This window comes from Oenanthe melanoleuca, chromosome 3 (genome assembly GCF_029582105.1).
Source record: "Oenanthe melanoleuca isolate GR-GAL-2019-014 chromosome 3, OMel1.0, whole genome shotgun sequence".
NCBI lineage: Eukaryota > Metazoa > Chordata > Aves > Passeriformes > Muscicapidae > Oenanthe > Oenanthe melanoleuca.
In genome coordinates this window covers 34,630,431-34,651,095 of record NC_079336.1, presented here as the reverse complement: position 1 = coordinate 34,651,095, position 20,665 = coordinate 34,630,431, and the positions used below count along the sequence as shown (strand labels likewise).

The 20,665-nt window shown below is 41.9% G+C and overlaps 2 protein-coding genes across 11 annotated transcripts in view; one reads left to right on the top strand and one right to left on the bottom strand.

The window, feature by feature from the left end:
* The window catches only part of UBE2J1 (ubiquitin conjugating enzyme E2 J1), a 179,574-nt gene that overhangs the window by 35,424 nt on the left and 123,485 nt on the right, over nucleotides 1-20,665 (top strand). The window lies entirely within an intron of this gene.
* The window catches only part of ANKRD6 (ankyrin repeat domain 6), an 86,158-nt gene that overhangs the window by 4,666 nt on the left and 60,827 nt on the right, over nucleotides 1-20,665 (bottom strand). For 4 of the 10 annotated variants that reach the window (XM_056487502.1, XM_056487503.1, XM_056487505.1 and 1 more), the window contains 11 exons: nucleotides 13,029-13,127; nucleotides 12,428-12,526; nucleotides 9,130-9,228; nucleotides 8,149-8,247; nucleotides 6,473-6,571; nucleotides 6,159-6,236; nucleotides 5,263-5,367; nucleotides 4,878-5,015; nucleotides 4,472-4,648; nucleotides 2,379-2,531; nucleotides 1,729-1,842 (listed from right to left, as the gene is read on the bottom strand). In XM_056487502.1, the coding sequence (XP_056343477.1) occupies nucleotides 1,729-1,842; nucleotides 2,379-2,531; nucleotides 4,472-4,648; nucleotides 4,878-5,015; nucleotides 5,263-5,367; nucleotides 6,159-6,236; nucleotides 6,473-6,571; nucleotides 8,149-8,247; nucleotides 9,130-9,228; nucleotides 12,428-12,526; nucleotides 13,029-13,127 (1,260 nt within the window). Of the gene's footprint in view, nucleotides 1-1,728; nucleotides 1,843-2,378; nucleotides 2,532-4,471; nucleotides 4,649-4,877; nucleotides 5,019-5,262; nucleotides 5,368-6,158; nucleotides 6,237-6,472; nucleotides 6,572-8,148; nucleotides 8,248-9,129; nucleotides 9,229-12,427; nucleotides 12,527-13,028; nucleotides 13,128-18,620; nucleotides 18,960-20,665 lie in introns of all 10 variants that reach the window. The other 6 variants (XM_056487500.1, XM_056487501.1, XM_056487498.1 and 3 more) reach the window with 5 other exon arrangements.

Below are 20,665 nucleotides of genomic sequence, written 5' to 3'. Positions count from 1 at the left end.
AGAGACCATAAATTACATGATCCAATGATGAGATCCTGTGGTTCCTGAGCTGCTGAGGACATGTGGCAGGGACAAAAAGAAGCAAGCTGGGTATCTTAGGGCTTAGATTCCCTTGTTCAGATGTGCATGCTGCCACTGGGAATATTTAAAGGACTGCAGATCAAAAAAGGTGGAGAACTATGCACTAGCGTACAAAAGGCAGTCTCTTTAGTCCAAGTTACCACCTCTTAGATATGAATATGCTACTTCCAATGCAACTCTGAATCCTCTATCAGGGATGACTTGTTTAATCATACAGTCAATGGTACTTTCTAAGTGCAAGGAATACCACATGGTCATTTTTTTAAGAGTGAAATTCAAATTAGGCACTTCTGGGGGACAGCTTTATACAGCTACCAACCTCTGCTTCTCTGTTCATTCAGTGATAAAGGTGAGTCCCCCCACTAAATGATAAATCAGTAACAGCTTTCAGATTACACAGATGCTTAATAAGTGCCAGCTGCAGATGCACTTAAATAATTTAAAATAGGAGTAGCTCTTTTCACCCTGTTGTTCATAGGACATCATGAATTTAGGTCAGGCCCTTCTAGGCACAAGGACATTTAGTCAGTGTGTTTAGTAGTGCCCAATTCTGTTTATTCAGATGTTTCAGTTAGATCCAACTGAGCAGGAACAGCTGACATCCCTTAGTTCAGTTTACTGACGTATCACTCCAGCATCTTGTGTCTTAAATGGAGATTACAAGGAGATGGAGCACAAGTCTAGATGTTCAGAAGCCAATAAAATATTTACATCTTTTATGAAATAAAAATTAAAGCTGCCTTAGGTCAGTAAGTGCTTTTCTTTGGAGAGGAATGTCTGGTGGATGTTAGACTCAAGTATCTTGATCAGTATCTATGCAAGGATTATCACAGCTGTCAGTCTTCTTACATAGATTGGAATGGTCTTACAAACACTCAGGACATTTTCCTAGCACAAAGTGTATTTCTGAATTCTTGGAAGAATACCAACAATGAGAAAACTAACTGTATTTTAAATTCACCTGTGTGAGTGGAGAAACACAAATTTCTCAGCAGCTCTTAAATGGTGAGTTTTTGCAGAAGCTGGAAGGGCAAGAGCTGGATCTCTATGGGAGCAGTTGTTCTTGTACTGCTGGTTGAACAAGCATACAGGAAAGGACTTTCCTATTGGCAGTAATACACAGCTTGGAGATAGTGCTGTGTTGCTAACATCAGAGGAAAGAACTTCAGCCTTTTAATACATGGGGGATAAAAAGATCAGATAGAGAAGAAGGGCCCAGGGCCCACAATCAAGTGGATGAGAAAGAAAAGAAACAACATAGATCTTAGCCTTTTTTACTATTTGGATATGTTCCTGTCCTCTAATGAAGCAACAGCTGAAAGCACAACTGTGAAAAATTTAGTGCTGGAAATTTTTGCAAGTCACTATGTTAGAAAAATGGTATTTTGTTGTAGATCCCACACTAGAGACACACCAAATTAAATTTCAGCAGTGGGACTGGATTTCACATTCCTCATTTCTAATGCAAAAACTTCGTAAATTTGGTTTAGTGACTAAGATGGTGGGTAGGAATAATTTGATCTTCAAAGCTCTTTTACCTGTTTGAACAGATGTGACATCTGTGATATTTTCTGCCTGCTGGAATGAACCTCCTGAGCTGACCTACCAGGGGATGGACTAAGAGGGAGCAGCTGTTTCCAGGCCTACCTGCCGCTTCTCCCCCTCGCTCTTTTCCAGCTCCGTGTGCTGCTGCAGGCGGTGAAGGCACTCTGTCCTCTCTGCCGACAGTCGCTCGGCCATCAGCTTGTCCAAAACTCGGAGCTGTGGGGAAAAACACTGTGCAGCTCAGATCATCATGTTAGAAACCAAACTCCCATCTGTGAGCCCTGGAAATCAAAGTACAGTCTGTCTTCCAGTCTTCGTTTCTAGGAATGTTGCCAACTACAATTAGATGTAGCTTGCAAGGAGGCTCAATCACAAAATTACTAATGAATAACTATTAAATTAAAAATTAATTTAGAGGATCTTGAATGTCAGTGCATACATAATTATTCAGCAAGAGGGATTTTGACAATTATGAATTGACCAGTCATAGGACTGCCCTCTTTCCCTCTTAATGGCTCAAGCCCTTAAGACTTGTCTAAAGAAGTACCAGAAGCCACTTAACACATTAAATGTGTTTTTTCTCAAGACCCTAGTTTGCAACATCAGTATTAGCGTTTAATACTTTAGAGTATTAGCGTTCAGGTTTGCTTTTACAACACAAGAAGCAAAATCAATACAATGAAAATATTAATTAAATTTAGGATGTGTTTCTAAATCATATAGGCAAGCAGAATTTCAGGTCATGTTCTTACTTGATGTTGAGTTTTGCTTTCCATCTGGCCCAGCTTAATATTCATTTTATCTTGTACTGTCCCAAGCTCAGCTTTTATCTCTTCCACTGTTGCCTCCAGCTGATTCTCCAGTTTATTTATCAGGGGCTCACAACGACATCCATTTATGGGTGCCTGAAAGGAGTGATGATACATTTACTTGCTGCACCCCACCACTCTTTGAACACTTGGAACATTATCACAGCTTCCTTCAATCAGTCTTGGGTTCTTCCATCCCATGTCCTGTATCTCATCCTCCTGACAGTATCTTAGAGCAGCTCAGCAAATGGGCTGTTCGTTGAAAAAGTACAGCCTACATAAAGATCGATCTGATGTGTATGGACACACCCTAACACAGCTATGCTGATTTCACTGGAGCTACAAGCCACATTGAGCTCAGACCCTGTGTGCTGGCTGAGGGAATACATCACAGGCCTGTACCCCATGTCTCAATGCTGTAATTCTCAACTGTAAAAAAAACCAAACTGATTTTGTGGATGTGTGTGGGCTGTGTGCATTTGCTTTTTAACCAATCATGTGTTCTGTCCTTTTTTAGTACTGAATGGCAACGCCTTGCTCCTTCTGTTTGCCCTCAGCCTCCTGGCATTCAGCTGCCCCTTGCCTGCTGGGCACTCCTCTGCCTGCCTTTGACTCGTGTGGCACCATCCCATGGTCCCTCTGCAAAGGCAGCTGCACTGACCACATATAAATCTCACAGGGAGATGGTCACAAAAGGCTCCCTTATGCGAGGACAGCTAAACCTCATCAGCTTCCTCTGCAGCAAAGGCAGAAACTGGCTCCTTCAGGGGCTGTGCCAGTAGCCCAAAGCAGCTGATCTGAATCTGTCTGCAGAGGAGCCTCCCTCTCTTTAGCCCCACAGCACTGTTTCATAAATTGGGGGTTATTCCCTTGGCAGGGAAAGGTGGGTGGTTTGCTGAGTACCTAAGAAAGCTTCAGAAGTACACGTACTTCAGAAAGTATGTTTGCTATTCATGGCCTCAGGGCATCAAAGAAGACAGACAAGAAAAAAGAAAAGGAGAGAGGAGTGTCGTGTATTTTAAGAAATACTATATGGGAGTATAGGTCTCTTAAACTAATCTTTGTGAATAGATGAGATTTGTATACAAGCCCTATCTGCTTTCTGCACCTCTCTGTTCCCCAAGCCCTTCTGCACCTCTCTGCTCCTTTATCCCTTTGATATATGAAAGGTCCCTCAGCCTTCCTGATGACTGCTGTAGGATAATTCCATAGTGCCCCTGTCCAGAAATTTCTCAAACATTACATGGAAAGGTTGGAAAGCAGTAAACAACCAATAAAACCTTTGAAGTCTGAATTGAATGGTCTTCAGAATTTGCTGAAATTCTGAACTACAGGGACTGACAAGAGCTGATGGATGGATGCAGAAAGCTAAGTACAGGAGGGCAACATTAAGAGAACAACAAAACAGATGTCTACAGTGTCTACAGGATAATTTAATGACAGTTTTTATGCTTTCTTATAAATGTCTACTGGTAATTAATTGTGCAATAAATTGACTAAAATATTATTCTCCAAACTGGAATAAATGCACTTAGCCCGGTAGCTCCAGGTTTATTTGTTTACCAGTTTCTATAGAAATCCTTCCCCAGTAAACACAGAATACCCAAAGTTGCAAAACCCAGAAAGAATTGGAACAAAATCTGTTGAGCTTACTCAACCTTTTGGTTTAGGTAGTAAGCTTTTAGTGCTCACACACTGCCTTTTCTTGGAAAATTTCTTTGCATCTCCTGTCAGAATTCCTAATGTTTCAAAGTATATAATGGAAGTTCCCATGTCATTTCCAATCACTGTTCACCCCTTATCTTTGCAGATCAAGACTACTTAAGTATGTCTCCTTTAATAAGCATAAAAACAGTTTATTGTTTGCCAGATTTCAGGCCAAAATGCAGCTGAAGCCCAAGCAAGGAAAACCAATCCCAAGTCACGATTTCATGCCCCTGAGAGTGCAGCTAGTGGAGCATATTTTCTATCCTTTACTTGTGTCCCAGCTCCACAAGCTGCTGTCAGTGTCCCCCTCTGTGAGGGCAGTGGCTCACCTGCATCACCTTCCCATCCTTTCCTCGGTAGAGCGTGTAGAGCTGGTAGGCTCGGACCTCGTGGGGAGGGGGAGGAGAGGAGCAGTGGTGTTTGCTTCTGCGCTTAGGCACGTTCTTCTGGGGCTGAGGGAGTGTCTGCTGATCAGCTGGGGAGATGGGATCCGAGAGTGCTGAAACCTGCATAACATACACACTATGTTTTGCCTATATGAGCACCCTGCTAAACTATTCCTGGTGGGAATGGGACAAATCCATTGTGACAATTACAGCAAAAATCACTTTTATCTGAAGACTATCTCTGCCCCAGGAGCATGGTGGGGCTGCTGCCACAACACACCAAAGGGACCCACACTGCCTCTGAACTGCTATCCCTTCTTTCTCTCTGCTGTTAAAAATCTACTGATACCTTTTCCTTTGGCTTTCTCTTTTTGCTCTTTTTCCCTTTGGGATCTGGTGAGGCTGACCGGGGTTTATCCTTCAGATTGTTCTTCCTCTCTGGGGGCTGGTCACTGCTTGGTGTGTCATCAGCAGCTGAGACACTGCCCTGCTTGAAGCAAAGACAGGGAGTTCAGAGCACTTGCAGAGATGGGGAAAGAGCCACTTTGGTTGCCCAGCTTTAAGCTGCTCTGCACATGTGAGTGGGAAATGCTTTAGCAGCAGAGCATGACAGACTGCCTTGGGCAGCTGCTGGGGCCACGCACAAGTGATGGCTCCAAACAGACTGAATCCTCAATGGGTTTTTGTGACACTCCCTCCTCACAGCAGATCCAGCTGGTAATGCCAGGCTGTACCTTGCTCTGTACCACTTCATCCCGTGGCACCGACTGAGCCCTCCTTTCCTCCTTCAGTCTCTCTCTCTTCTTCCTCAGGCTTCTCCCACGGTTAAAACGCGAGACCTGAAGACACACCACACTGTTACTCAGTGATATCGTGCTCCTTCCTACCACAGAAGACAAGTAATAGAGCAGACTTTTTCCTTGTCTGTCTGAAAGGCAATGGATAAAGGAGAGTGCACTGCCAGATGGACATTGATGAGCCAAGCAGTGTAGGTGTTTATGACTGTGAAAACACACCATCACTGAGCTCAGTCTGTTGGGGCACTCTGCTGTCCCCTAGAAGGGTGAGCACCTCCTCTGCTGTCCTTGGGCTGGCTCCCAAGCCAAGCCCAGCCCTTATCAAGAGGAGGTGACAAGAAAGAGGAGGGGGAAGGATTGTGCCAGGTCTCATGTCCTTCTGCCTTCTGGCCTGAAGAGCATTGCAGCATTTCACATACAGCTGCAAAGTATAAACAGGACATAAACATTTTGTCCCCACTGCAAAGCATCCTCCAGTGCTACCCACCCTTCTAGGGATGGGATATACCTGAGGCAGGCAGCAGAGTGACACAACTCAGGAGCTGCTGAGTACAGGGCAACTTTCTAACCCCTGGGCCAGTGCAGGGAACAAGCCTCTGACTGCTCCACCCTCTGCCAGTCAGGACACAAAGACCTCTGACAGCAGTTCATGCTGAGGCTTAATCTGCACACCTTGCTCACCCTGGGGGCAATAGACCTGAGCCCAGCCCACAACATCAGCAGAAACGTAGGAACCTTTCACAACAGAAAACAAGGAGCAGGGGATGCCTCCTAAGATTAAGAAGCCTCAGCTCCATGTGTGAGTGTGTTTTGGGGAGAGATGTGTAACGTACCTGTGATGCTTTAGTGAGCAGGAGAGCAACCTCGGGGTTGTTGTGCTGTCTGGCAACCTCTAGGGGGGTCTGGCCTGCCTGAGAGAAAAAAGCAAACAGCATTTCCTTCAAAACACAAGCTACTGGAAACATGGAATTTCTCTAACCAAGTTCAGTACATGCTCTGTGCACAAGAGTAAAGTGACAAATTGCATTAATATACCCAGATATAATCCAACACTTCACAACCACGTATTTTCTACCAAGCCTATGAGGAATGTTGAAGGGCCTCTTCATTAATATAAAATACCAAAGAAACTCTGTGTCCTGCTTACATTGTTGACAACAGATGCATCGGCACCTGCCTCCAGCAAGAGCTTCACCACCTTCTTGTGATTTAGAGCAGCAGCTACATGGAGTGCAGTATCCCCTGCCTGCAAGTCAGAAAGCAGAAAACAAACTTGTGACACTAGTCCTTGGGTCTCACCCTACAGAATCCATATCTTCCTGAAAGATGCTCAGATAAAAAAACCTACACTTACTGATGCAACAACTAAGTTTATATAAGGCCTGGTCAATAAAAAATGACTGAGTGGGGAGAAAGATGACAGGAGGGGCAAAGAGCTGCTTCAGTCTGGGTTTGAGAAATGCAGCTGGGGGGCTGGTGGTCTGATTTATCTAAACCAAGTCACACATGATGCAGTTTGGAGACAGCCCAGCTCTACTTCCAGCAAATGGATATGACATCTGAGGGTAGAACAAGTTTTCCCACCACAATCTTCTCTTCTTTCTTTTCCCCAGGTTTGATTATTTGGTGTGCAGGTGGTCATGTATCACATTACTCAGAAATACTCAGGTAAGTACCAGCAGTGAGATGGTTGGCATTCTCTTCACAGGGTTCCTCAGGAAAAAAACTGATTTTGGATCAGAGCCAGGAGGCTGGTCCAGCACTAACACACTGCCCTGCCCTTGTCCTGGTGCAGTGAGGTGAAGACAGCTGTGATCAGATTTGAGCGCTGGTAACAGAGCCAGCAACTGTTCAAGTGAGACCATGTGAGTATAATGCCTTCCTGTCCCCCTGGTCTTGCATTTTGCCTTCATAAAATTAGATTTCCTCAGGAATACTGCCTGTTGCTAAGTTAGATGAGGTGTGCTGCTAAAACAAATAATTCTATGGGCAAATATGGAACAACTTCGGGTAGTGTTGGGGAATGAAAGAAAGGGATGTCTCTCTGGGCCAGGTTCACACCAGTTGATCATAATATTTAGTAGCTCATTTTGCAAGTTAAAAAACTAATTTCCAAATAAAATTACATGGTAAATTTAACATGCTGAAGCCCATTTTGTTTGCTGTAATATCTCACAGTGAAGAAAGAACATTAAACATACAGTTCAGAAAACATCTTTATGATCCTCAACTACACATGGAAGATTTCCCAGGAACATGAGAAAATGTGGTTAAGCACCACATAATATGTTTATTTAGCAGATTTAACATATTTTAATGTACTAAATTCATTCCCTTCCACCACCCAATTAGGCTATGCTATAGGTACAGCAATCAATTACTTCCCTATAAAACAACTATGGATGATTAATCCTAGGCTGGACTGATCATTACTTTGAATTTAGAGCATGCTTTGTCTTCACTTTTATGTCCTCTTAATTCCCCCTACTGCAAAATGCAGCAAATAAAAGTATTCCAGAGGAATTTGCACTTTAATAGCATCTAAATGTCAGTGAGTTGTGCTTCACAATGTCTCTGTAATGGCTATAAGACCATTAAATCACCTCATAAATAAGCAATGCTTTAAAGAAATAATGCAAATGTGATGGCAAAATAATAAACCACTGATATGCCATTACTTTAAGGCTATTCTTAAAAGCTTAGGCATTTGGTGGTACTGTGGAACACACAGAGTGAAGCGGGATTACTTGGGTAGGAATTCCTCTTCCCAACAACTGGCCATGTGCAAAGGGCACAGAGTCACAATGAGGTTCATGCACTGACCTGGTTCTTTTCATGGACAGAACAGAAAGCACTGAGCAGCACCCTAATGATGGGCAAGTGATTATAACGAGCAGCCACATGCAGACAGGTATCTCCTGCCTGCAAACAGAAACAAAGCTCTGAGCATGTAATCACAGTGAGAAAGCCTGTACTTGTCATGATGTTCAGGGATGAAATAATCCTATTGAATCAGAAAGAGCAGTAAACACCACACACCTCCACAGAACAGCAATGCTGTCTTCTCTGCAGTACAAAATCTGCTATAATGGGTGAGAAAATTTAGCAAGAGCTGGGGTCAGGCAAAGTAGGAGCATGAATTCTTTAACTACTGATGGGAAATACTGGAAAAAATAAAATGCTATTTTACTGGCACTACAAACCCTGAGTTAGTTATATTTTCCCATTTAATCTGTTCTTCTGAAACACAAGGCAATTTGGAATCTCAGCTTAGGATTCCACATAATGGAGAAAGCATGAGTGGCAGCCAGAGCTGCATTCCCATGAAGGGTGGTACTTGTGCAAAACCCCCCTGGTTTCCATTTCTCTGTCCACTTTGTTATCAAGCAGGGCAAAAATATCTGACTTCCTTTTGTAGATTTTTTTTTTTTTAATGTATCATGCCAGAATTATTACCTAATAGGAGGAAAACTGTCTAAAACTGAAACCTTGAATCTACCTCATTTGACAGACTGACACACAGTATATATGATTTGCAGACCTGAAGTCTTTCACCACTGTCTGTGCAACAGTAAAACCCCATTTGGCTCCTATCCTTGCTCAAGAGATGGGTACAAGTAGTGCATCACTCAGTCATACCAAAAGCACTCCTTTGAGTGATGAATACGATGGTTGGGTAGTGGGGTTTTTTCAATATAATTTATAATAAAAATCATTGCTTAAAGCCTGAGTATTTCTACAAGTTAAAACAATATACCTAAAACGAAGTCACACAAAAATGAACATGTTATTCCCAGAACTCACATTATTTTTGAGGTCTGCTCGAGATCCTCCAAGTAACAAAACACGAGTACTCTGGGAATGGCTATTCTGGCAAGCCAGGTGAAGAGGTGTGTTACCTGCCTTAGAAAAATACAAGAAAAAATAAAAGCCATATTTAGAAATTGGACATAAGCATTGAAATAGAAAACTTTACAGATCTTTGCACAAGAAGATCCACCCAAGGGTGGGAAACTGTCTCACAAAAATGTGAGATGAATGCAATCCTCACTTCATGGCTTACCTGGCATATAATAAAGGCAGAAAAAGGACAGTATAATGATATCTGCATTGGTCAAATCTGTTTACAGGAAGACAGAACTCTAGAAACTGTCTCATTCTTTAGTCTCAAACAGCAGTGTTAAATATTTAATTTAAAGAGCTGTAATTCTTGTGTTTCGGGTTTCTTGACACAAACACAAAAAACAGACACAAAAAACCAAAATGCAATAGCATGGGATCTTTGAACCCAGCCATGAGTGCTGCAGGGCACTGAGCAGACCAGGGCCACAACTCCTGTCTACTCATGACTGTAACACAAAGCAGCCTGAAGTCTGGCTGGGTCTGTAGGTGCTCTCACTGGGTAGGATACAGATTTTAGGCTATCAACATGTCAATGTTTGATGTTCAGGAGGCACACCAGTCTCCAGCCAAAGGGAAGGGAGGGCAAAAAGCCACCCAAGTCCCAGAGAATCACATGCTGTGTTCCTCAAAGAAGAAAATATGCAGAAATCAAAGAAGTGCTGGCTTTTGTATTGTCTTTCTAACACCATGAATTATTTTATTGGTCTGACAAGTTTTTCTGGCAGCATTTGGCTTTTTTTAGTCTGAAAACATTCAGGACTTTTGGCTCTTAGGAGCAAGAAATTAAATCACCTCAGGTAAAAAGGTTTACCGGGCTTACTACACTGCCTTTTCACCTTGATTGTGTCCTTTGATTTGTCCCCTTTGCTTTCAAGACACAGGTGAAAGCTGCAGGGTTTGAATTAGAAAAGCCAACTGTTAGATGTGCTCTTAGGTCTTCACTTCCATATTACAGACCTGAATGTAGTCTCTAAGCTGTGGCAGACATGAACATTTTTCTTCTCAGCTAAACTGTGTTTAAGTGTCAATTTTTCCCCTCACAGATTTATCTCTGAAAAGCCTCTACAATGCCTTTATCATTTGCTGTTTGTCAGGCTGCCCCTGGTGGGAAGGCAAAGGTCCTGTGTGGCAGATGAGGACCTCATTCTAGGAGAATCAGGGTGCCGAGGGTAGAGCTCACAGAGTGCCTCATCTGACTCATCTCCCAAGGGGTGACAAATCTCTCACCAACTTCTGAGAGGAAGAGAATGTCCAAGTTGTACCAGTCTGGGAATCTTCACTGAAATGTACAGACTGATGGAGAATCTAAAAATAAGGCTATGATTGATCTCTCTGGATGATCTATCACAGCAGAAAAGGTTTTATTAAGCCAAATTAAATGAAAAATAAACTGCACCTCCAGGGTGACTGCTGTGCACCCAAAACACAGTGTCAAATCCTTCCCATTTGCTGCTGCTTCACAGGTTTGGCAAATCTAGCAGTCCATATCTGTACCATCCCTCCAAAATCACACAATGGCCAGGTATAAGTCAACAGCCTGTGGGGTGCTCCTGCACATGGCACTCAACTCTGGCTGCCAGAAAAGCTGTCAGAATGATAATGCCTTGTCATCAGTAAGACAAAAAGCTGAAAGAACAGATAAACCATTTTGGGATTAAGTAGACTTAAGCTCTTCATTTTTCTTGAAAACAAAGGGGGTAAAAGCACGTGCAAGCATGCATGATTCCCACATTTTTTCAGCAGCTCCTGAGTATATCTTGTCCATTAAAAACCACCCAAAGAGTGAAATGCAAAGGGTAAGACATCAAAGACTAGCACAGGAGCTGCTCAGGCAGTATTTAAGTTTGCCAGTCATATTTCAGCCATCAATCCTGCTGAGCTATTTTGTGCACATACTTTCCCAGAGAGGTTGCCTCCAGCTGACTTAAACTGGATTGTAAGCTAAATCTTCTAATTCCCTGAGGCACCCAAGCATGCAGGATAACCAGACTTGCATCTTAAGCCCACACCTTTGTACAGAAGTGTATCTGTATATACAGACGAGTGTATCCAGGGATAGCAGCAAAATGGTTCACAAGACTTATAGTCAAGCATGGGAAGTTTTCTAAAATACCCTTGATACAAATCTATGAGGACATTACAGCAAAAGTAATTACAGAAAATAAAAATTGGTAGTTGAAATAATACAAAAGAAGGAATACACATAAAATAATATCGAAGATGATGTAATTGCAGACCACAAAGTCACCACAACTGTACAAACATATGCTTCTATAGTGCCTATATACATGTGCATGTACAGAAACACTATGTCCAGGCAACGTGCCTTTTTACTCTAAATCCTAGACTTTGACCAGCTGTCTTCTTTCTTTCCCAGCCCCTTTCAGTTGTTGTTTTTGAGACACGTTTACCAAAAATGCTCAGATATCCTCATAAGCAATCTTAAAGTCCTCTTCCTGTCACACAGGGCACAGTGCCAGCCATGTGATCTGACCAATCCAGCAGCACATCTGTCCAAACCCTGACTCTGATCACACCATGGGCTGCTACCCCTATTTCCTGGACTGTTTCATTAACTTCTGAATTAGTGAACTGAAGTGCCTCTCAGTTATAACAATTAGAGTGGAACTAAAACCCTTTACTTTGTTATTCTTTCCTCTACATGGCTCTCAAGGTATTATAAATACCAAAAGGAACATAATCCAGGTTCATTACAAGATTCTGGGAAGAGACTATGCTAATATATTAGAACTTAGTAACAAAAGGCACTTTTTTTTGTTTCCCTCTGTGGCTTACATTCTTTTGGCTGTTCAATTTCTAGAAAAAAAACAGATTTTCAATACTATTTTCTTATTAGTACAATTCATTTCCATTTTAAATCACCGCAATCACATTGAATCTTCTCAATATAAATTAGAGCACCATGGAGATTTCCACAGGAATGGCAGTGTTCCTCAGCTGTAATTAATGTATCATTCAGCACGTTATTGAGTTTCTCCTGCATCAGCTGTCAAAATATGAATTTCCTAATGCCTGTGGATGAACCATCCAGGCGTGATAAATGAAAAGAAAAAGAAGAAAAAAATCCCACTAAGAGCTGGTCCCCCACCTGCTGAGAAATGCCATGGCCAGAAATCTCCAGTTCTGAGAATAAGCCACCTTAGACCAGAACTGAAAGCTCCTCCTCCATGGGTCTCACCTTGTTCTTGGCAAGAACATTGGCTCCTGCTTTAACAAGCACTTTGGCAGACTGACTGAATCCATGCCAACAAGCTTCATGAAGAGCAGTGTTCCCATCCTGAAGAACACAAGAGGAGAATGTTAGGGGCTGTATAACAACCTACTCTCTTTAAAAATATTTTCATTTCCTACTAGCTTATTTTCTATTTTATTTTTAGAAGAGGGTAAAAATACTGTTATTTGTCTGGAACTTGAAAGTAGTTACATTTACTCCTAAATTAAACTTACAGCCTGGGATTCTCAAGTTTCTGGGATAATCATGAGAACTGTGCAGTCTTTTGCATAGTACATAGTATGGTTGTACATTCCTTTAATCCACCCCTTAATGAGCTGAGAACAGACTCTTAAACCAAAAACCATCAGCCTAATATAAAAGCATAACTAAGTCAGTAATTTGCATTAAAGAGATGGTACAGCATTTTTATCAATATAATTGCTCCAATTATTCTTGAAGCATCAGACACTCACTAAGGAGTATAAACTGTAACTTTCTTTCTGAGACCTTGACATTACTGACTGCCAAAGCTGCCATCCCACAGGGCTTTTGTTTTGTCTGTTACCTTGTCTTGTCTGTCCAAAGCACAGCCTTCTTGAATCAGAGTTGCTATTACATCAGTGTTCCCTACCACAGCAGCCCGGTGCAATGCTGTCTGGTCACCCTGCAAAAAAAATGCAAATTTGTAATTGGTACAAGTCCCATCTCATTTTGACTTAATGCAAATGCAGACAACAGGGGCTGCATCTTCGACACACATAACTGTTTAAATTGAAGCTGCCTTTGAAAAGAGTCTCCCTAAACAACTACCATAAAAGTTTCCAAGATTAATGAAGTTATTGAAAGTATCAGAGCTACAAACCATTTACAGAAGTTTGCAAGTCATCACAATCCCATAGACAGCATTGAAGCTAAAAACCTGGCAGTATTAGAAGGCAGTGAATTGGGCACATTTGGCTCTACGTGTCTAATAGTCATCAGTGTCTGTAGGGAACTAAAGGGAATTACAGGCTGTCGTAATTCGTCATAATGATCCTCCAGGACTTACACTAACTGGATAAGGCTCTCCTGTTCCAGCTCTGATTGATCCATCAGCCCTGCTTAGGATAAGGAGCATGAGATGAGATTGGTCTCTTCAGCACCTCTGATGAATTTACCAATTAGTGCTAAGAGTGGAGGCAACTTCACGATGAGAACTACAACTGCAGGACCATCCACTTTTTTTCACTCAAGCAACTGAGCGATCCTGAGGTCCAAACGACTTTCATTTCTCATTGACCCACCACATAGCAGCAACAAGCAAGTCTCCTACATCAGTTTATTTCCTTTAAGGCCAGCTTTCCAAAAGAAATTATGCTGAGATGGTCATCTTGTCTGACTGCCCATCCCTCTCCTCTCTAACAACTGCTGAACTCATTTGCTGAGCTGAAGAGCCCAAGGTTAGTTTTCTGCAATCCCTTCAGAAACTGAAGACTAGGGAAACTTAAACCTCTGTCCCTGCCCATCAGGGGTTATCTATATGTTATGTACATGTTGGTGAGAACCTAATAAAAGAGGGGCAAGAGAAGGATTTATGAAGTGGTGTGTAGGGATGTAACACAGGGATCAATGGGAAAATGAGCTGCAGTAGTTCCAGTGCTGCCACAACATCAGTGGTCTTTGCTTTCCATTGAAGTTGCTTTGAACTCAGCAATGCCAAAACACAGCCTTAGCCCAGGAACAGAGACAGGCTTCAAAGCTGCACACAGACTTTTTTGGAATGAATAAACAGATTTGGAATCCAATCCGTTTCTGCTTATCTAGATAATGGCCACCACAAACACACACAGGGCAGAGATATGCTATGTATCTTAAAAAAGCTTGCAGGAAACCAAGTCTCAAATAGACACAAAATTTCTCTGTTAAAATTCTTTATCAGATAATAGCATATTGTATTAAATACTAAAATTAGAGGAATTTCTGTATTTTTTATTCTGGAGTGTCCAAGTCTTTAGATAACTGGCTTATTTGAACAATTTATTCTCAAAGGCAATTAGCAGCTGACTTAAAAATTGCTCTTGGTGGGGTTCTTTTGTGCTAATGACACCAAAATAGTTATTAATCTATAAAAAAATGAGCATTGTCAACCACAACCTTTCAGTAATTCCTACCAGTAAATCATTAAATTGGCTTATAATCATGAAGTTTATTTTTAAAAATTGTTGAAGGTGATTTTTAAAAACCTATCTATTTTTTTGTTGTTGTTTCTACAGGTTACATATTTTTACTTTTGATCTTGTGACTGGAAATGTATTTTAAAAGATTTCAAAAAAGACAGTAAAGCTTCCAGGAAGTGGGAACAAAATGTATTGGAAAATTGACAGCATGGCAAGTGCTCTGAACTGATGTATTTGTTCCAAATTCAAAGACAACCAAAATGTTATGGAAAATGTCCAAATTATACCATCTCACAAGTACAAATGTCAAATAGTTACTGGTTACTATGACTACATGGAAATCTGCTCACCAACAAACTGAGGAAGAATTTTATATCTGATTTTTGATAATGGCACAGCTACTGTTACTGCAGTAGTGAGTCATGTGGGACAATGCAAAAATAATTTTATCTATCATGAAATAGAAAGTAATCTGCCAACCTACCTCTGCCAAGTAGTATTGATGCACCAGCAAACATACAGAAGATGTTATAAAAACAGACTAAAACAAAATGGCAACTGCCATTGCAGTGGATGGAATCTGAACAATGAATGGTTGGTTCCTACTGCTTTACAGTCAGGAAAATTACTGTGGAGAAGAAAAATTTGAGGCAGGAATGGATTGTACAAGATTTGGTTTGTAATTAAGTATCTTCTTACTAGGACAGTTTAAATCAGGCTATTCCTGTCTCCATCACAGTAACTGCAGTGAGGTCAAAGCCTATGCAGCTTTTTGGGATTTGTTGATCAGAAAGCTACTTGTAACAGTATTTAATTTAAATTTTATACAAACACATTTGTCTGTTTGGAAAGTGGGGAGCACACCTCACTTCTCCAAGACCAGGTCCCCCTTGCTAATCCCAACCCATGTGCTGGGGGGCCATGCACTGGGGATGCAGAACAGCACTGGGACAGCTTTAGCCATGCCTAAACTTTGTCCCAAAACACATTCTGGTCCCTGAAGTGGAAGTAGGTGAAGGAACACAAGTCCTGCAAAGGCAGGCTCAGGTGCCTCCTGCCCAAGGTACAGGCTTTGGTTATGACATCTTCCCTACACGAGCATCCAAGAGTAAGGCTCAACCCACACCCTGACTGGACAAAATAAGCACCTCATCCATGTAACAGGGAGTGTCAAAGGATATCTCAAACCTTGTTTCACCAAGGCACCTCCCAGTAAAGAGAGGGTATCATTGTCCTGGTGAGGATCTGTCCCTACCACCACCAGACCCTTCAGCCAGCAGGACAGGGCAGCACCTGGTCCACTGTTCCCTTACACCTCAACACAAATATCTACCTTAAACTGCTTAAGGTGTTGTGGAAGCTGAACTACCAGGTTGTGATGGCTTCTGTGTGACAGTCACTGAGCAACCCAGCCATGGAGAGCACAGCCATCCTTTAAATAACAGTGCCTGCACTACTGCACTCTAACCTGCCTTCCTTCCCCATCAGCAGTGAAGAAAATCCCTGCCTTGCCTTTCATGGAGTCCAAGAAAACAGATGAGTTGTGTTTTTTTCACAGCATGAATTTTCAGGCAGTATAATCGCCGACTTGTGTACCTTTTATTAATTGCTGAAATAAATGTCTCTGAAAGCACTCACTAGAATTCTGCCTTTAGCAAAGCATTAGGGGTCTGTTCCAGAGGCTCAGAGACCAATTACACCGGTAAATGCGTATTAACTGTCCAGACTATTATGTTGGGCACAATTTATGATCCTGCTTCCAAGAGATTTATGCCGTAGGAACAGACTGCAGATCAGTAACAATGAAGAAAGACAACTCCAGTGCCGTGTCACAGAAACATGACCTTGACAGAAACAACAGTCTGCCCAAATGCAGATGTGGGCCCAAAGCCAAAAAGACTTAACTGAGGCTCAACAGAAGTAAAGCACTAAGATCGACCCTGGTGAATTTCAAATCCCTTCCTCAGACTGCTGAGCCCTCAAGGCAGTTCAAACTCAGGAGATTCAACTCCAACATGTCCATGCTCCGAACATGTCAGCTTGCAAGGCAGGTACAGGGCACTGCATCATGGTGGCATGGCACACCCTGGCCCTGCACAGCCCTAATGCAGGCAGCTTCCCTCCTCTCTCTGGCCCTGTGGGTGCCCTTGTCACACACTTGATGGAAGAAGATCCACACATGTTGCAGGTACAGCCAGCACTCTTCAAAATTAGGCCAGCGAAGGGAGTGGTTGCTGGCTCTTCCACAGTGGCCCAGAGGTAGTGGTATTCACTTTGCCTTGGCATGGCAGCACTGCAGTGCTGAAAGTGCCCCACTTTTAGGAAAAAATCATGGTATTCATTGGGATAATAAGAGGCTGGCACTGGGAGACTGGGATAGAAATCTGAATGCTCTGATGCAGAGGATGCAGGACTGCACATCTGAGAGCTCTACCTGTAACAGGGCTCCTGCACAGCAGCAGAAACATTGCCAGAGGGGGAACCACGCTTTTTACAGAGGGCTTAAACACCTGCTTTCAGGAGAGGCTTACAGGCTGGTAGTCCTGAAGAAAGGCAAAGACCTAAATCTTGATTTTTCCCCATGGACTTTGGCATTACACTTCCTTTAGAACTTGTCTGTTGGAATGGCTGTTGGCATTTGTTCAGTGTCCTGGTGTTTGTAACTATCTCCCTGAGCTTCCTCATGTGCTGACTATCTTAAAACAGTGGATGAAACCAGTGGGACCAGGCACTTGGAAATTGGGCAGGCATCTATTTACATCTGAAGTTCACTCCAAGGGAAAGGAAACAACACAAGTGACTTCCAATACAGTCTCAGGTAGACTTCTAACAGCTCTTCTGAGTCTCTATTATAGACTCTACAGATTCACATTAATGAGATTTGGTTTACATTAGTTTGTAATACATGTTAAATTTTCATTTCTTTGACTTAAAAAACCCCAACCTATAACTCCATTTTTTTCTGCACATTCCTATTCTCCAGAGCATCCAACAGTTGTAAAGTCTCCTTTAAAGTTCTTCTCCCATGTGAAGGGAGAAAAGTCTCCCACTTTGCCTCCTTACTTCTGTGTTTGCAGAAATCAACAGATTATCTTGCTGCAGGAGAATTGCACCAAAATCATAGAATCATAGAATGGTTTGGGTTGGAAGGGACCCTAAAGATCATCTGGCTCCAATTCCCTTCCCATGAGCAGGGATACCTTCCACTAGACCAGGCTGCCCATCCAGCCTAGCCTTGCACACTTCCAGTGATAAAGCACCCACAACTTTGACCACCCAAAAAATAAACAACTGAAACAATACGAGAAAAAACTCATGGCTTCCAATCCCTGATACAAAGTGCTGAATAGCACTTGTAAAGTCATATAATACAAAATCAAGCCATTAAATTCACACTAGAAGTATCAAAATATTCTAAAGTTAAAATGCAACCAAGTGTTAAAACTTGCAGGAGCATACAAGCATATGTGGATATCCTGAAGCAGCTGTAGACAAAGGGAACTGAATATGCTCTCAGGTTTCTCAGTGTCTCTGTGCTGCTCTCCCCTTTTGCTACAGAGAGGCAGTCATGATATGCAGTTAAGAACAACTTCACTCAGCAGTAAATGGTGATGCATGACCAGCAGAAGTTATCAAGGCATGGAAAATAATCATGAACAAAACAAATTACAGCTTAAATGAAACGGGAGCACAGGAATAAGCCACTTTGCATATTTTCATTCAGCTAGAAATGATTATGAACCCTGGGCTATTGTTCCATTTGAAACTAATTTTCTGCTTCTCAAACTGAAGCTCCCATAAAGGAAGCTTCTGGACCTTTGGTCTTTGTTTTAAATCAGCTTGTTTTCCCCACATTTTAGATTTCCAGGGGTGCAGGCAGGGCAGGAGGCTGGATGCAGAGTGCCAAGCAGCCATGCAGCCATGCAGCGCGGGGAGCTCGGCCATGTCGCAGCATGCACCGGGACGGGCGCAGCGCAGGGTCGATGCACGAAAGCTCTAACCTCCTTCTCTCTTTCTGATCTTCTAGGTTCCTTCCTAGCCTTTCTCTTCTGGTTTCTCTTATTTTTTTCATCCTTGATTTCCTTCAGCGGGACAATTTTCTCCTGGACTATTTCTGAGGTGTGTGCTGTGTGGACACTCATTGACCACTCAGAGATGGCAGTGGGATCCCAGTAAGAGTTGTCAGCATTGGCAGGGAGAAGGAAGGAGTCAGCTCCCGGAGTGGCATATTCTACAGAGCTGGACTCCACCGGCTGAAATTCATAATAATCCCACTCCAGGCCACTGGAGGTCATTCTTCAACTAATTCTTAAGGCTCTTACCGTGTTTAGGGAATATATCTGTAGAACATGAAAGTGAGCATTTTAATCTCTCCACAACAATTAGCAGCTTTTAAGTTTCTCTTATCATCTGGCAAATTAAAACTTAGTCTTGAATTTGATCAAAACTCAGAAATAAAGTGTTAGGCTTCTCTTGTTATTTTGAAATATAAAATGTAGGTAAACTTTTTGGATTTTTGTGTGCTATCACTACAATGCCATAGACCAAAATCAACAAAATAATTGGCTTTTCAATTAAATATAATACTCCTCACTCTCACAGGTGTTTTTATATCTGAACCTAAATCTCTGTCCCTGAAAAACAGCAATGAAACATACAGATGTTACTCAACACTTGAGACTAAGATACCTTCACTGCCACATAAGCACACAGTAAAAGTGACTGAAGGCATGGTCAATAGATTGCAACTAAAAGACTTCAAACATATTCTATGGGGCATAAACTGCAAAAATTAATTTTACAAGGAGAAACCATAAGCAGAGAACCTTCTTTGAAGACCTATGTAAAAGGAAAGCAGAAATATTTTAGTTAATACCTATTGCAAGCAAAAATCTTCATTTGGAATTGAAGACTTCATCCTCCTACAAGAAAAATGCAAACGTACCCTTTGAAATTCAGTGACTCCTGAGGCTCTCCTCAATCACAACCAAATTACTACTAATAATAATAAATACAGAACTACACATCAAAATACATTTTAAAGAAACAGTATCTATAAATCCAGTATGCATCTACTCTGCTCGTATTAATCACCACATTTAGAAGCATTATCCAATTGTTGTGAACAAAGTCCCTGAGAAGCTCATAAGACAATACATCTATGAGCTGAGTATTTCTACAAGTGCAAGACTCTTCACTGAACTGAAATGATGCTAAACACTGATTTACTGTTCTTCCATCATGGCTATCACATTTATATATAAACAGCATAGACTTTATTCCAAGATGATTAAAACAAAACAGACTTATTCATAAAACAGTTTCCACAGAAACCCAATTTGACCAAATTAGGTGAAGCTCCTGCTTTCTTAAAGCAGCAGTTTTCTCAGGAAAACTGGGTGTATTTGTAAAGCATCTGCAATTTTGTCTCAAATATCTAATGAACCATTTCTGCTGAGAGAAGTCAAAAAGCATACCCAGGATAAATCTGAATAAATGGATTCTCCCATTGCGCTTGCAAATCTGCTCCATTTCACAGATGGGCACAGGGAAAGAATAAAGAGTGCAGGAAGCAAATTTTCTTCCCGGAAAAACAAGTTTCCTGCAGAAAGCTGGCCACATCAGTACCCCAGTCCCAAGCTTGACAGGCAGACTGCTCACATCTCACAGGGTATCAGCTACTCATGCAGAGAAAGAAACCAGTTTTCCAGTTGCTATAGACTTTTAACTCTCTAGATGCAAACAAATGCACAAAGTCATTTTTAAAAGGCACCTAGACATTTCCAGTGTCCTTCTACTAGTCATACAAGTGTCTCTACTAACACCTTTGGACCTCTATGGCTTTTGAAGACTCTCCACCTTGTATATTACAGGGGAAACAAAAGCAACCCTACCTCAAACTTTTTCCAGTGTGCCATCAGAAGTTAGCAATTAACTTGAAGAAATCATGGTTATGCAACTGCTACTGCACATTTCAGCATATACCTTTTTTTCACCAGTGAGGGAACTAAAACCACATTACCTGTCACTCCAAAGTGCCTTAAAG